The sequence below is a fragment of the Erythranthe guttata genome, chromosome 8 (genome assembly GCF_056151865.1).
Source record: "Erythranthe guttata isolate IM_541 chromosome 8, IM_541, whole genome shotgun sequence".
Classification (NCBI taxonomy): domain Eukaryota; kingdom Viridiplantae; phylum Streptophyta; class Magnoliopsida; order Lamiales; family Phrymaceae; genus Erythranthe; species Erythranthe guttata.
In genome coordinates, this window is record NC_142540.1 from 7,509,014 (window position 1) to 7,525,361 (window position 16,348).

The window sequence follows — 16,348 nt, forward strand, 5'->3', positions numbered from 1 at the left end:
AGGTTCCGCAGTGGAGAAGGAGCACACGCACGTAGCGCGGTTGGAGATGTCGGAACGTGCACAACGCGATTGGCGCGGAATCAAGTTGAGAGTAAATCGGTGTTGTAGTTTTGTCATTGTCGTGGAATAATGATAATAAATATATTAATATTCATTCTCCCTTTTTGTTTTTGTTTTTTTTTTTTTTTTTTTTTTTTTTTTTGGCGTAGAGCGCGCTCATGATGGGGCGCGGGGCGCAGACGTGTTGAGTGCACAGGGAGCCGGGCGCGGGCGTGCTGGGCACCCGGGGAGCGGGGTGCAAGGCGCGCGCGCGGGGCAAGGGGAAAGGGGCGCGCACTGCGTGCGGCAAGGGGAGCGTGGCGCAAGGCGTTGGGGAGCGGGGCGCTACTGGGCGCGCGTGTCGGGGAGCGGGGCGCGGGCGGGCGCGCGCGTGTCGGGGAGCGGGGCGCCGGCGGGCGCGCGTGTCGGGGAGCGTGGGGCGCGGCGCGCCCGCGGGGCTGCTGGGGCGCGCGCGGCCGGGCGGTCGGGGTGCGGGGTGTTAGGGCGCGGGCCGCGCGCGGGCGGACGGTTGTGGCGCGGGGCGCGCGGTCGCGGGCTGCTGGGTAGCGGGGAGCGCGCGCGCTGGCGGTTAGGGGGCGGGGCGCGCGCTTGCGGGTGGTTGGGGCGCATGATCGGGTTCGATTTTTTTTTTTTTTTTTTTTTTTTTTTTTTTTTTTTTTATCTTCTTCTTTTTTCTTGTTCTTCTATTTTTTCATCTTCTTCTTTTTTCTTCTTTTTTCTTCTTCTCTTTTTTCATCTCCTTCTTTTTTCTTCTATTTTTTTCATCTTCTTCTTTTTTCTTTTTCTTTCTTCTTCTCTTTTTTTTTTCTTTTTTCTTCATCTTCTTCTGGGGTTTCGCGTGCGCGATTTTACCCCTTTTTTTTATTTTATTTTTATTTTGGTGGTTGATGTTCACCCCTTGGGATGTTCTATTTTTTGAGTAGGAAGATTATACTCGTCTCTTGCGATGTGATGTGAACCCACTTGGGGTTGAAAGGTAAGGGTGATGCCCAACCTTGGGATGGGTTAACTACCCACTGTAGGATGAGGCGTTCGAGACCTATGGTCCGAGGTGGATGCACACGGTTGTGTCGTTTGCTTCAGTGACAACACGAGTTGAAGTTTTCGCTGTCGTATGCTGGAGGTCATTATCGGTTATCTGAACCGTTAGAGGAGCAAGTAGAAGTTGATATTGTTGAAGTTTCGGCGATCATACGCTGAAGGTCCTCTTCGGTTATCTGAACCGTTCGAGGGGGGCGGAAGTAGGCCCCCTGAGAGTCGATGACCCATGGCAAACAAAATATTTTGGGGGCACTATAAACCCCCAGGGAGTCGATAACCCTTGGCGAGCGAAATGTTTTGGTGGCACTGTATACCCCAGGGAGTCGATAACCATTCGAGGAGCAGGGAGTGGTGGATCGGCGAGTGGTGGGTCCCGAGGGGGATCACCTGAACCTCGCGAGGCGGATCCATGGGACGTGGAGGAGGTGGCAAGCCAGAGCCTCCACGAGGTGGGAGGTCGTTAGTTGTGTCATTTTCTCTCCGAGCAGACGCCTCAGGAGGATCTTGTTGGCTACGTGATCTGGTTTGCATCGTTCCCACAGACGGCGCCAAAATGATGATGCTAATTACTTAGATCACCTGGGGTGGTGTAGAAAATGAACTGGGAGAGCAAAGCAGATCAGTAGCTTGACAACTTGATGATCCTGAGGTGCCTGCGATCATAGAACACATGAACTAAGCCGGGGGTTGATCCGGCGGAAACCCCTCCGACGCTCAAGTCAGACGTGCTGATCATAGAAAATAGTCCAGAGAATACAGTTAATAGTATTACTCAATTAATTGGACGTACCTTAAGGAATGAGTTCAAACCTTTATTTATAGCTTAGTTGAGATTGTCGGGCTCAAACCTTACTTGAAGGTGATTGGGCCTTGGTGATAATGGTCTTCGATATTGGGCTCGTGGCTCAGTAGGTAAATAATTTGTAGGCCCATTGGGTTGGGCCAATTAGGCATATCACCCTCCTTGCGGTTAAGGTAACGACTTCGGGCATGGCCAGCTCCCATAGTGTGACGGGCGGTGTGTACAAGGCCCGGGAACAAATTCACCGCCGTATGGCTGACCGGCGATTACTAGCGATTCCGGCTTTATGCAGGCGAGTTGCAGCCTGCAATCCGAACTGAGGACGGGTTTTTGGGGTTAGCTCACCCTCGCGGGATCGCGACCCTTTGTCCCGGCCATTGTAGCACGTGTGTCGCCCAGGGCATAAGGGGCATGATGACTTGACGTCATCCTCACCTTCCTCTGGCTTATCACCGGCAGTCTGTTCAGGGTTGATTTATAAATGATTCTATCCAGAACCTTGGCAAGTCTATTAAGATGACTTTCTCGATGATCTATGTTCTTCACCACACTTGCTTGAAAGTAGGCTTTCATTTCGTTGCTTTGTTGATGGCTTAGCAGTAGCAGCGGTTCAAAATCCATATTGGTGGGTCCTCCGTGATGTGATATTATCGTAGAAGAGACTGTTCTTGCTCCTCTAATAGTTGGAGGGTACCACCAGTCATAGAGCGACCTATGCAAGTCGGGGCTCGTCCCCGGTCAATATTGGATCAAAGAATAGGGGGCCGCAGCACTGACCCTTTTTTGATTCAATACAATAGGGTAAAACATCGTACAGTTCCCTACCGAGACAAACTCTCAACGGATCCTCGGCGCATATAATACATGAAAACTATGAAAAAGTAGAAACGACGTAGATGAGTGAGTAGCTGTATATCAATGATCTTAGACGTGTGCGAGTAAATAATTATGAACTTCGGTGAATATTTTGGAATTTAAAAGTTTTAATGATCAGGATCCAAAGGAATGATTTATTTTCAGAATTACCAAAAAGAAAAGGGTTAAATACAAAAACACCCCTATACTATGGACTTTGTATCATTTACCCCCTTGTACTATACAAAAATACAAAAAAACCCCTGCTGTTATATTTTTTCCAAAATATGACTAAAATACCCCTACTAAGCCTATAGATAAAAGGTTTGTTTGATCCATTTTCCATTATAATTTTTGACATTTTTGATCAATTTTACTTGGAAAATTTTGATATTTTTATTTTTTTCTTCAAAACATTTAATTACTTAGATTTTTTTTTCTGAACAAAACCTTTTATTTTTGGCATTTTGAATTTCTTCTTTTTTTCTTTAATATCTTCCGGTAGATCATATTCTCAACAATAATATGATTGTAGTCTTATGATGTTTGAACTACCGGAAGAAATTTAAGAAAAAAAATGAAGAAACTCAAAATGACAAAAATAGAAGGTTTTATTGAGAAAATTAAAAAAATATAAGAATTAGATGTTTTGGAGAAAAAAATATAAATACCAAAATTTCCATAAATAAAATATATAGTGGAAAATGGCTCAAACTATATATACATTATTTGCTTGAGTAGGGGTATTTTTGTCATATTTTGGAAAAAATGTAATGTGAGGGGGGTTTTTGTATTTACGAATAGTACAGGGGGGTATATGATACAAAGTCCATAGTACAGGGGTGTTTTTGTATTTAACCCAAAAGAAAAAGGAGATGTTGAGAAACCAATTTATTATGTCCAAAGATTTTAATTTGAAATAGAAAAAAGTCCAAGGGTACGTCAAGTTGCTAGCAGATAGGACCGGCAATTGAGCATAGCCTAATTTTAGTGAGTCGGATCGAGTTTGGACAATTTTATAAAATTCAATTCATTTATGAGTTGAGTTTAAACTATGGCTCAACCCAAATAAGATCGGGCATATTAAATTAATAATTAAATAAATAATATATTTATTATTATAATATTTATTATTATATTTTAATAAAATGACTCAGCATTTAGAAAGGAGTTATGAGTACATCTAGAATTACTTCTATTTGTTTTATATTTCTTCATTTTGGACTCTAATTCATTTTCGTCATATAATTGTTTGAGGATTAAAATTTACAACTTTAAACTTAATTTGTTTCAAGGACCATACTATTGTTTTCATCTTATTTTGAGACTTTCGTTTTTTTTCCTTCCTTATTTTGCTCTTCATGAGTATTCATCTTGCTCTTCTCTTGCGATGGTTTCTCTACTTTTTTTTTCATTTTTTTTTTTTAATACGTTAGGCTGCAAAGTTGTAAAGTATGTAATTTATATATTGTTCGATATAAGTACGATATAAACTCAAAGCTCGAAAAAATACACGAACCAAACTTAAGCATATAATAATGAGATCCGATGATGTATAACAATTTGAGTTTGAGCCTATAATAATAAGGCATGATGGTCTGTGAGCTTGAGTCAACCTAAAAGTTGGTTCACATAACCGAATTGTCAGCTCTACTAGGAGATATTGATTTTTTTTTTTTTTTTTTTCTTACAATCAACTCTAATAATCCAAAAATTTAAGGGACCAAAGACCAGAAAACATGTGAACAAAATTATGGTAATTAATTAATTGTTTTTAGTTTTCTCAAACCAATACAAAATTCCAGAGACAAAAGAACAATGGTCCATAACCCGTGACCTAAACATTTGGTCTTTTGCCAATTTTCAAACAGCCCTAATTAATGTCACATTTCCTTCCAAACAGACACTTGCATTTGATTTCAAGAAAACACCATAAAAGAAAGAAACAACTCATTATCTACTACATGCATAGTCAAAGTCACTAGACTAGTGAAGTCAAAAGGCTAGTGGAATCTCCAAAACCAAAAGGGAAAAATTATTATTTTCATCCCTCAAGTTTAATTCGATTTTATATTTGGTCCGCTTGTTCACAAAAAATAAAAAAAATAAAAAAAAATAAAGAAACAAATTTAGTCATTCTTGTTTCAACTATTTAACATTTTTGATTTTGTCCGTCAATTTTTCGTTATTACTAACAGAATCAGAATCAGGCATGTGCCTATAACTTGACGGAAATGACCGAAAGTGTTGAATTGTTGAAATATGATTCATTAAGGACTAAATCTATTTCTTTTTATGAACAGGAGGACCAAATATGAAATTAGGGTAAACTTGAGGGACAAAAGGTGTAGTTTTCCCAAACCAAAACTATACCAAACCAACTACCATAAGAAAGAAGGAACTGTTACAAATTTCATATCCTCTCACACCTTTACTATTTTCCAATTTATTCAAAAAACAAAATGGGATTTTCTTGGTTTATGCTATTCTTCATTCTTTTCTTCTCTTCATTTAATCAATCTTATTCAGCAAATGTTGGGAACTCGGATTTGATTCAGCAGACATGCAAAAACACAAAATACTACGAACTGTGTGTTTCGTCGCTGAAATCCGATTCGTCGAGCCCGAGAGCAGACACCAAAGGGCTGGCACTAATCATGGTTAAGGTTGGAATGGCGAATGCCACAGCCACAAATTCTTACCTCTCATCACAAATGCTGAAGAATGTCATAAATAACGAAACGGTTATGAAGAAAGTGGTGAAGGAATGTGCGGATAAGTATGGATTCGCGTACGATTCGCTGAAAAAATCGGTCGAAGATTTGGGTGCCGAGATGTACGATTATGCCTACTTGCATGTTATGGCGGCTGAGGATTATCCGAATGCGTGTCGTGACGCTTTTAAGAGGTACCCTGGATTAGTTTATCCTCCGGAGATTGCTGTTAGGGAGGATGGATTGAAGCGTATCTGCGACGTCGTTTTGGGGATTATCGATAATCTTGGTTTTTGATGATGATGATAATGGTCTCATTGTAAAAGTTATGATGCCATTTTCTTTTCTTCTTTTTTCTTTTTCTTTTTTTTTGTTGTCTTTAATTTCTGAATTTCATTATGGAAAATTATGAAATGTTGATTCAATTAAGGATCAACTACGATAAGATGAAAGATGAAAATTTGATGTGTTTTTCTATTTATTTTTTAGATTGAGAATATTCCCCACAGAATTTACCCTTTCAAAGTTTGTACTTGTTTTATAGATAGGTACTTGGTAGATGCTGCCAAATAAAAACACATATTTCAACGACATAATTTACAAGCTTAGCTGAATTTCGAAAAAAAAATCAAACCTAAAAACGAATCCGTAATTTACCGGTTAAAACAAGATTATTCTAAAGATTTCAGTAAAAATTGATGAATTGATCAAAAGACACAATCCTATCTCCGATTATATACATCCGTGGAGGTAAAAGCATTATCATAAATTTGTAACAACAGATGATTCGGTACAATTTCCGAAAAAGTCGAAACATCTAAACAGAAAAATCCCAAACAAAAAGGTGGTAACGCGACACAATGCGTAACTTACATAGAAGAGGAGATAGTAAATTTAATCAATAGCCATGGGGGTAATGCGCCTCTTAGCAGGCTTACTCGGAGGTTCTCTTGTGCTTGGTGAAGAAGCTTCTTCTCCATCCTTGTTATTCTCGTCCTTCTCCTTTTCGGAAATTTCCACTCGTTCTTTTCCACTATCTACATCTGCATTTTTATTATTCTTGTCGATAGTTTTATTCTCTTCAACGTCTGGAAGAACAGGGCTCTTATTTGCATCGCTAATGGCTTTCTTTTCTTCTACTAGACAGAAAAGTAATTTCAGAACTATGATATGATTTAACGGAGTAGTTGTGTGGAAAACGTTAACTTACCTGGTATAGGCAAACCGAGTTCTTGATTATCGAATTCGAGGAGTGTGCAATAACCGTCTTGAGAGGATAAAGCCAAATAATTACCAGCAGGTGACCTACATTAAAAGAATCTTGGAATATTGGATTTTGGCCAAAAAAACAAACGGAAATAGAATTTCCTAAAATAGGGGCCCTATGCAGGCTCGGTACAGGCATTGTCGAAGAATATTTCCTAAATATGGGAAAGATATTACCATGCAATGTCTGTTATGGCTGCATAATGAACTCCAGCTGCAATTACTATAGGTTGAACGCTCTCCGTGTCATAGATGTATAAGGAGTTCAAAGTGGCCACCGCAAATATAAGGCGATATGGTAGCTTGAAAAATGAAGCTGTATAAAAGACATGGAAAGTGACGTCGTGTCATCAAAATTTGCTAGGGTTATTATGTGAAAGATTGAAATAAAATTTAGAGAAGGTGGTTGTTACATTCGTTTGTTCCCAACAAATGAAATCTTTGGGGGCAAAATCGTACTGCTACAATTGGTTTGCTGGCACCAGGAAGCATAAGAGCAGGCCTGCTCTTGAACACAAAAAATAATGCATGAATATAGAAAAATAGAAACTTAAAGAGGGTTTAGCTAAGCGATTCTTGCCTAGAAAGATCTTTTCTTGAGAAAACATAAGCGGTGTTCACAGGTTCTGAAGTAGGCGTACTTTTGTGAGAACCTGAAATAGTGCATTACATGCTTGAATTCAGCATTCTACTTAACACACACTATGTATCATGCTTCAAAGTCGTTATAGTCGATTGGACGTATAAAAAAAGGTTAAAATACCTGCAGGAACAAGTAGAAAAGATCCATCAGGTGACCAGGATAATCTTCGAAAGAAAGAAGGCAGCGTCTCGTCGTGGAAAAGATGGCTTCTAATTGACTGAAATCACAAAGCATAATACGACTGGTTATACACGTGTCTCCCATTATGCGTGTGCAATGGAAAAAGATACATCATTTATTTTAAAACCTTGGATTCATCGGTCATCTGTGATTCTGCCTTCGAGACGACATGTTGACAAACATAGTTCGTCTTCTCAACACCTTTCGTCTTAGTATGCTTGTTAATATAAATGCGACAAGTTCTGTCCGAACTGAATGATGCAGCATATTTCTCCAACGGGTCCCATGCTACACCTTGAACGTAATGAAAATGTCCGTCCAGAATTTGGTGTACGGAACCTGAATACAAGTAAGAGTCAGTTGTTGATTTAAAATTTATAACTTCAATGGCAGCAGCATTTAACTCGGTACTAATCGACATACATTTGTTAGCATCCCATATGATGCATAAATTATCAACTGAACCAGAAATGATATATGCCCCGTCACTCGACCACTGAAGATCTAGTACATCCTTGCGATGAAATCTGAAAGTAACTCGCTCGTGAATATATGGCAAAACGATCAATAGGATTTCCATACTTGATATAAATGAAAACAAATACACTAAATACTTACACCAATGACTTAAGGAATTTCCATACTTCACCGGCATCAGTAGTATGTGATTTCCACAAAATCAGCTCGCCACCTGCAAAAAGTACGTCTTTCTAAAATTGGAAAAAAAAAACGTGAAATTTATCCTATATGTGTTTTATAGATGAACGAAATGACTAGTCTAGATTAACGAAGATCGCTTACCATCAGCACCAGAGGCAAGCTGCTCTCCTGCAATTTTAGAAGAAAGTCACACTTCTATAAAGATAGAATAATAGAATACAATCATCTAGAGATAACGAAAAATTCAAGTGACTCAGGTGAATTGAACAGAAGCCTCACTTCATTGTTATCAGATTTGGCTACATTAGTCATTTCCACTCAGCACATTCAAAAGAGAAAAAAAATAAAAAATCAAATTCCTCGGTAATCACCCGACTCAATTAATAGTAAGTCCTCATACTCGGGTTTGCCGCTAGTACCAGGTTGGCTAATAATTACTAGCAAGCGCAACTACTGCCCTTGGTTTATGGTGACATATCTAGAGGCACTCTATAGCAAAATCACGGATGTTCGACTTTCTTAGTCTCTCTGTAGTTTTCTTTACAGCCTATTAACATTAACATTCGCATATAACAATAAGGTAGTAGATGTTTCTTAGTCCCGGCTATGCCAAACCTCCTTCGAACAATCAGGAAATGAATGCGACGAATGCCTCTGCCAATATGACAAGCACAATAGCAAGATATGTGCAGCATAAACGGAGCTTATATATTCATATTAATACTTAACCAGTATCATGCTAGTTGCCTTAATCCAGTGACACTAAAATTACGATCGCAGCAAGTTGTTTCAAGACACAAAGTAAAATTATCTAACTTCATTAGAGAAATTCCAGTCTTAGAAAACTACCAAAGGACTTTAGAACATGAAAACCACACACAAAGAACATCAAAGAAAGAATCTCAAAATTATTTGTGAAGTCCTGCGAACCAGATACGAGATCATGTTAAGAAACAGAAATTCAATTTCTCGAAAAGTAAGTGCGGATTTTTGTATGAAAATAATACCACTATCAAAGTAAAGTTAGTTGTGTAATGGAAACAGGATGGAGAAATTGTTATTGAAAGATATAAAAAGAAAGGAAAGCATACCCGAAGGAGAAAAACGAAGTGTATTTACAGCAGAACTATGGTAAGAAAGATTGCTATGATAAGTAACTCCAGGTGCCTTCTTTTGATCGATACCGGAAACTGTTGCCCACAGCTGCACATACATTTTTATTCAGAGATCAAATCGACCCACCCGTAAAATGTGGACTACCTTCAAATATTACTCAATTTCGCAATCAATAGAAAACATAATGAATTAGCTCAAACAGGCAAACGAACAATTTGGGAAAATTAAAACCAAAAAAAGAAAAAAAAACCCTACGAATACACATAAAAGCAGAATCAAAATCTAGCACTAAAATGTAAGGGGAATAATTAAATCTGTAAAATTGCAAGTTCGCAGTACAGTTACTAAATTTCGCGTCGAACAACTTCGGCAATTAAGGACACAATTGCAAAAAAAGAAAAAAAAAAAAAAAAAGGAAAAAAAACCTTAATATCGAAGTCGGCGCCGGCAGTAGCGAGGAGAGCGGAGATCGGATGGAAATCACAGGCGAGTACGGGCTTGGTGTCGTGCCAATTTATCTGAATCGTTCCGCCCTTCATTTCTATTAATTTCACGGTGACGGTGACGGTGATTCAATACCCTCAAAAAACAAAACGGAACAAGGGTTTGAGCGGTGAAGTGAGTGGGGAGCAGCGGAGGGTGGACGGGTTTTTGGCGGGAAAATGGAGCCAGCGAGAGAGTGAGTTGTCTTAATAAATGTACTATTTTTGGCGCTTTGTATCCCTAGGAAAAGTTTAATAACATTTTGGACCTTCAAAATAGAATGTACATTCATAATGCACCATGAATTTATTTTTTAAAGCTAACACATGACAATTTTTATTCTCCTCAACACTTCCACACAATTCATTGGAATAGTCCTCCAATAAATCCATATTTACTCTACTGCCTATGCTTGGTACTTCAATATGTTTAAAAAAAATAAAAAAAATTATACTAATTATAATAATAATAATTATTATTATTATAATAATAAAAAAAGGTGAAACCATTATTTCAATAACAATTTCGGAAGTTATATGTCGAAAAACAAGCAATTTGTTGAGGTGGCTTTAGTTGCAATTTCAAAATCTGAAGAAATTTTCGGAAAGTTATATGTCGGAAAACACTTAGAGCTACTCCGACGGGAACTGCTAAAAATTGATTGTAGCTAGTATCGAATCGCATCTTTAGTATGTTTCCTGCTATAGACAGAAATTACAACAGTATAGATTGAAGTTTCCTCAAGGTACAACAAAAGAAACACTACATTATTCTCCCTTTCTTTCGATTCGATTTTCTCCAACAAGACCTTTGTCTTGTCAGTAGTATACACACACCTCTCTTCAAAACTTCTCTTTCCGACTCCAAAAATGATTGAACAGTGATTAAACCGACAAACGACGCAATATAAAATCTCTACATCTGCTTTCACTGCTAATCAGGTTCATTAAAGTCGAGCAAATACGAAAGGAGTACTTCGTTCCAGATATCAGGTAGTCCAGGTAAACACCAATGGCTACAATCAGATAGAGACGGGCGGTCGCTCCATGTGCCGACATGTGCGTCGCTTCGAGATGCTGACATCGGAGTTATATGAACAACTGTAACTGGAACCATCATATTTTTTACCACATCCAATACAATATCCGAATAAGGGCTGATGATATCCTTTCCTTTGATTTCCAAAAGTGGTAATTTAGTCACGTTGCATTGCCTTAGCGTTAGGTTCCTGATACAAAAAAAAAAACATTATTAAATGGTATACAAAGAAAAAAGTCAAATTTAATATCCCTTGAAAAGAAGAATTATTTTCTTGAATTTTCGGACAGATATATATGTATACCTCCAGTGAGATGGTTCGAATGTTCGGAAAAAGACGCGGGTTTTTTCTGGATTAATGGTACTGTCGACCCAAGATGCCCATGTTTGTAATGCAGTTCTAAAGGCTGTTGTAATCGACATTCCAAGTTGAAGTGATCTGCCGACCTGGAAATAGCATCCCCTGTCGAGACATTTGGAATTCAATTTTACGTGCATTTCAATTCCAAGAGCAAAGTAAAAAATTAACCACTATTTACTTGCATAGCATCTAGTCGAAAAAATAACCACTGTTTATGAATATTCTACTACTGTTCTTATACACAAGTTACGTTTTTCGTTGACGACACAAGTAAGCATTCCAATAGAGTAAAAATCACCTGCAACAGTTTCCCCCAATACGAAAAATAAGAACCAAGAAGAAACTTCATGAGATAGATCTTTCATCACATACTCATTGATAAACAAAAATTATTAGCTCGTATATGAATAAATTATTTGAGAGAAGCCGGTTCAGGATGCAGAGTGTCAATGGATGAATTTCAACTTATTTTTCTGAATTTCGAGAATAACGAGAATTAAGACTAAGACGAACTTCGTAAACAAGAAACTGATCAACGTTTCTTAGTTTTGTTAATACAAGTCCTTCACTATCAAGAAGATGGGAAATTCACAGTTTCGGAGTACTATGTTTCCATCCAATACAAACCCTAAAAAATTGACACGGTAATGATATACTCGATGGACACATTTAATTAAAATGCAGAGCAAATGAATGTTGGTAAAACGCAAGTTTCAGAGGAGCACATTTCATACACTACTTCACTCACTCAATCATATACAAAAAAAGTAGATTAACTTGCAATGAAATATTTGAAATTGAAGAGAGATAACCGAACTTACGTCCCAAAAATCTTCCCCGGGACCCACCATTGACCAGAATTAAAAATCAGAACATCCGAGTTGATCCACTCTTCGCTGATATCATCCAATTTATCCAATCTCAGCGTCGATCTAACTATCCTTGGTACATTTTCCGGTGCCCAATTGTGCTGCACAAGGTAAACCGACCGATAAAATTCGATAGTGAAATTAAACTCACCGAACCTCACTCCCAAGAACCTTATCTGCTTAGTTATCACATTCCCATTCACTTCATAAACACTCGTCTTATCTTCAACACCTGTCATCAGCAAACATATCAAAGATTCCCACTGAGTTCTACTCATCGAGTCGCCGACAAAAACAACCCTTTTATCCCGAAGCGTTTCCAGAACAAGCCCAGCATTGAATCTTGGAACATTGCAATCTTTCGGCTTCCACCTCCACTTTAGATAATCCTGGTCAACACGCCCATTGACCAAGCAATTGAATCCTTGCTCTACGAAAGGACAATCCGAGGCATTGTACAAGGGGTAGTAACTACTATTCTCCTCCACAACCCAATTCCCGTCGTACATATCACACTTTTTCGAGGTGGGGAATTGGTAATCGTGGTCTTGGAACGCGTGTGTGAGATTGGGCAGAACGTACAAGTACCCACAACCCGTGGCGAGCAAGAACGAAACAGAGGATCCGATTACGATTAGGGCACGAAATAACCACGAAATGCAATTCTTACGACTCAATCTTGGGCTGCTGATTTGTGCAGCCCTGTGTTTGAAGGAGATACTTCTATTGAGACTAGTCATCCAGCAATGAAGTTGGCAAAAGTAACTGCCACAATAGGAATCAAGATTATCACCATTAAAACGGTTATTACGAGAAACCCAATCGGAAATCTTGTAGCCATTAAGATAAAAATCAATCAATTAACTAACCAGCCAACCAACCGAAAAAGGGATTAAAATCATACCCAAATCACAATATCACTGCGGACATTTATCAAACACCTTCAGTTCATGCGATTGTAAATGATTTCGTCGAGTCCTTTTAACACTTGTACCATTACCCAATCGGAAAACACTACATTTCAAACACCGAATCTCATCGTCGTCGGCGCGTTTCAACAAGAACAAAAAAAAAAAAAACAGTTCAGAAAAAACAAATGGAAATCCCGTAAAATCGAGCCCGCATGCAGAGAAGAAACTATTTTTTTCTTGAATCTATCTCTAATCAAATATGAGGAATAACAAGATCAGAGATTATGCATGGATGAATGCAATTATGCGGAAAAAAGTAGAAATCGAGATTAATTGAGGAATGGGAGCTGAGATTTGAGAATTCCTGCAGAAGGTGGAAATCGAGAGAGTGGGTGGGAAAGCAACAAAAAAGAAAGATAAAAAAATATTCAGCTTGCAGAGCGCAGAGCACTACGTGGTGGATTGCTAATTGGCAGAGCGGTTTGCTGTGTAAATTGTAGTGATTGTGGAGGGTAATTTGGTCAATTTTCCTCATTTAGTTTTGAATTACGCCTTGTAGCGGTTGAGAGTTTTGATGTGATAACAAACGATTCGATTTTACCTAACTAGTTAACTACTAACGAGTATGTGTGAGCAAAAAAACCGAAAAATCGAAAACTCGAACCAAAAATTGAGCCGTTTCAAATTGTACTGAATAGCAAATCGTATGTACGGTTTTTTATTTTTGAAATACTGAATTATTCGGTTCGGTGTGGTGGAAAGAGTAAATTCCCGAACTGAATCGAATATATTAAATGACTTTTATGTAATATATGTATTATTTCATCCTAATTTTTAGTTTATGTCTTTCAATTACTTGTCTCATTCTAAGCATTGTTCATAGATTGCGATATCGTAATTTATTTATTTAGTAACTAAAATTTTACTTGAGTTCATAGTTTTAATAATGTGGTTGATGAAAATAGGAAAAAAAAAATGAAGCATAATACATAATATAAATTACGTTAAGTTCTATGGGATTAAAGGTTTCATTTATTCATTACATTAGTTAGTTGTGAAAGCAATTGTAATTGGATTCTTTTGTTTATATAATTTGAATATATAGTTACTCTTGAACCGAAAAATTGCCGAAACCGAACCGGAATAAAAGGAAACCGAACCGAACCGAAAGAAACCAAACCGATGAAAAACCGACATATATGATTTTAAATTTTACAAAAACTGATTATGTTCATGTTCGGTTTTAGCCAGAAACCCAACCGACCCGACCCGTACACACCCCTACTAACTAGTATTTCAATGGTATGTGGTAACATTTGAAAAGTGGAAATAATAATTATAATAAGAACAAATATATTATACTATTATAATTAAATTTAGGGGTCTTAGGATATAGGTCCCTGGTGACAAAACTTATTTGAACTAAATGACAAGTCTAACTAAACATTTGCTTCACATCCTTTATAAAATTCATTCCAAAAATGCCCCTCCACTCATAAATTCGAAATATTCATTGAGTAAATTCCACACTGCATTTATCATTTTATTTATTATGCATTTAATATTTTCATATTTCAATCTAATATTTTTTTTCTTCAAAATATCCGTTTGTCTTCGTTTTTTTTCTTTATTCGTTTTAGCATTTTATACACTATTATAAAAATTTCTTTATTTTTTCTTTTTTTTTCTACATAATATAGTAATGAGAATTAAAAAAAAAAAAAAAGACATGCTATTTTTATTTTTAATTTCAATTTACATATTTTCAATTTTTCTGTAGTATACTATGGTATATTACGATGTACTGTGGTATACTACAGTGTAGTGGTGTACTATGGTATACTACGGTGTAGTATATAGTATACTACGGTGTACTATGCTTTACTACCAAACCATAGCCACCAAAAACTTCTAGCCGTCCCAAACCCTAGCAGCCAACGCAGCCGCCGCCAACCCTAGCAACCCACGCTTGCAGTCGCCGCGATTGTAGTCACCTACCAACTTTGGGAAAACTTAGATCAGACATTTGAACCCAAATCAAGCATAAATCTTTCAAAACACAAGGAAATCAGATCCAATTGATTAGTCAAAAATATACTTCCATAACACCTCAACCATATTCACAGTCCTCGCCCGCACATCCCCCACCCGCCGTCGCCGCCTCGGCCGGCCACCGCCTCCATCGGCTGCCGCCTCCATCGGCCGCTCCCCGCGGTGCCGCCTTCACCGGCCGTCGTCGTCGCATCCACCCGCCGCCACCTCCACCACAGAGATCCATCACCCATGTTCCTGCCTTCGTGCAACTACTGGGAATAGGAGAAAGATAGAGACGAGAGAAAAAAATGAGAGGAGAGATGGAGAACGTGTGAGAGAGAACGTCTGAGAGAGAAAAAATAAAAAAGAAGATAAATAAATTTTAATTGAACGTGAATGTCTAGGTTTATAAGATTTAGGGTATAAGGGCAAGATAGGGATTAAAAAAAATTAGGGATGTGGCTCATATATTATTTCAAACTAAGGATTTAATTAAAAGATTGAATTTGAGTTTGTCATTTAGTTGAAAATAGGTTTCCTTTGAGGGGCTGATGGCATATTAACCCTAAAATTTATTAGTGTCTAGCCTTACCAATAGGGTAAAAGGTGGTTCGAGTCCCCCCTCCCCTACTTCCCCTTATAATGACTTGAATTACTCAAAAAAAAGAATATGTAAATATAATTAAACATGTATGGCTGAAAAATAAATGATTGAGTTGAAAGGCTTCTATATGGTTTAATTTGAAAATTTTCAACTTTTTGTAATCAAAAAATTAGTAAAAGAAAAGTAATTATAAAATTTTAGAGTAGGTGATCGAAGAGCCAACTAATTGTTGTGTTTTCTCATGTTACTCGTAAATAATCTATTTCGTATTAATGATAAAAAAACCCCTTTGGCATTCTATATCATTGTCCCTTGCATAAGCATAGATATAGTCCTTACAGTTACTTAATTACTATAAATAGATCTAGTAGAATCGTGAGATTATTTGGTTAAGTATAGTAACTGTTAAACAGAGTTCCTAGTCAACGAGTTACGCCACTAATGAGGATATCAATATTTCCCATTCGAGACTAGCACTTAGTGTATGTGTACTGCATCTCATCAGTCAACGGTGTTGAGACATCGGCATACATAAGTGGGTGCTCATAAGTTGATGAGTTCACTGAACTCCCTCAATCTAGAGATCTCTAAGTGGTTCCTTATAATCGAGTAGAAGTTTCTATAATATAGTTGTACACCATTAATCCTTAAGATCCAGACATCACCGTGACTTCACTAGAGGACCAGCTGTATCGTGACCTGTCCCTGAGT

The 16,348-nt window shown here is 37.8% G+C and overlaps 3 protein-coding genes across 5 annotated transcripts; 1 reads left to right on the forward strand and 2 right to left on the reverse strand.

Annotated features, from left to right (window-relative positions):
- Positions 1-5,145: 5,145 nt before the first annotated feature.
- LOC105973203 (cell wall / vacuolar inhibitor of fructosidase 2) lies at positions 5,146-5,962 on the forward strand. The gene has a single exon (XM_012998221.2). It carries the CDS (start codon positions 5,221-5,223, stop codon positions 5,767-5,769), a length of 549 nt encoding a protein of 182 aa, XP_012853675.2. The 5' UTR covers positions 5,146-5,220; the 3' UTR covers positions 5,770-5,962.
- Positions 5,963-6,217: 255 nt separating this feature from the next.
- FAS2 (Transducin/WD40 repeat-like superfamily protein) lies at positions 6,218-10,062 on the reverse strand. Of its 2 annotated transcripts, none has more exons than XM_012998252.2 (12): positions 9,763-10,062; positions 9,313-9,424; positions 8,363-8,389; positions 8,180-8,252; positions 7,985-8,088; positions 7,689-7,900; positions 7,502-7,598; positions 7,319-7,391; positions 7,152-7,240; positions 6,916-7,054; positions 6,683-6,777; positions 6,218-6,608 (listed from the first exon to the last, which is right to left on the reverse strand). In XM_012998252.2, exons 1-12 carry the CDS (start codon positions 9,874-9,876, stop codon positions 6,367-6,369), a joined length of 1,377 nt encoding a protein of 458 aa, XP_012853706.2. In that variant the 5' UTR covers positions 9,877-10,062; the 3' UTR covers positions 6,218-6,366. The 2 variants fall into 2 exon arrangements, with proteins under 2 accessions (XP_012853706.2, XP_088677976.1); XM_088821850.1 differs by having other exon boundaries at positions 6,218-6,611; positions 9,763-10,005.
- A 426-nt stretch (positions 10,063-10,488) lies between these two features.
- LOC105973235 (protein trichome berefringence-like 7) lies at positions 10,489-13,466 on the reverse strand. Of its 2 annotated transcripts, XM_012998253.2 has the most exons (4): positions 12,993-13,466; positions 12,041-12,853; positions 11,163-11,321; positions 10,489-11,048 (listed from the first exon to the last, which is right to left on the reverse strand). In XM_012998253.2, the coding sequence occupies exons 2-4, from the start codon at positions 12,826-12,828 to the stop codon at positions 10,754-10,756; spliced, it is 1,242 nt and encodes a 413-aa protein (XP_012853707.2). In that variant the 5' UTR covers positions 12,829-12,853; positions 12,993-13,466; the 3' UTR covers positions 10,489-10,753. The 2 variants fall into 2 exon arrangements, with proteins under 2 accessions (XP_012853707.2, XP_088677977.1); XM_088821851.1 differs by having other exon boundaries at positions 12,041-13,432.
- Between the last annotated feature and the right edge of the window lie 2,882 nt (positions 13,467-16,348).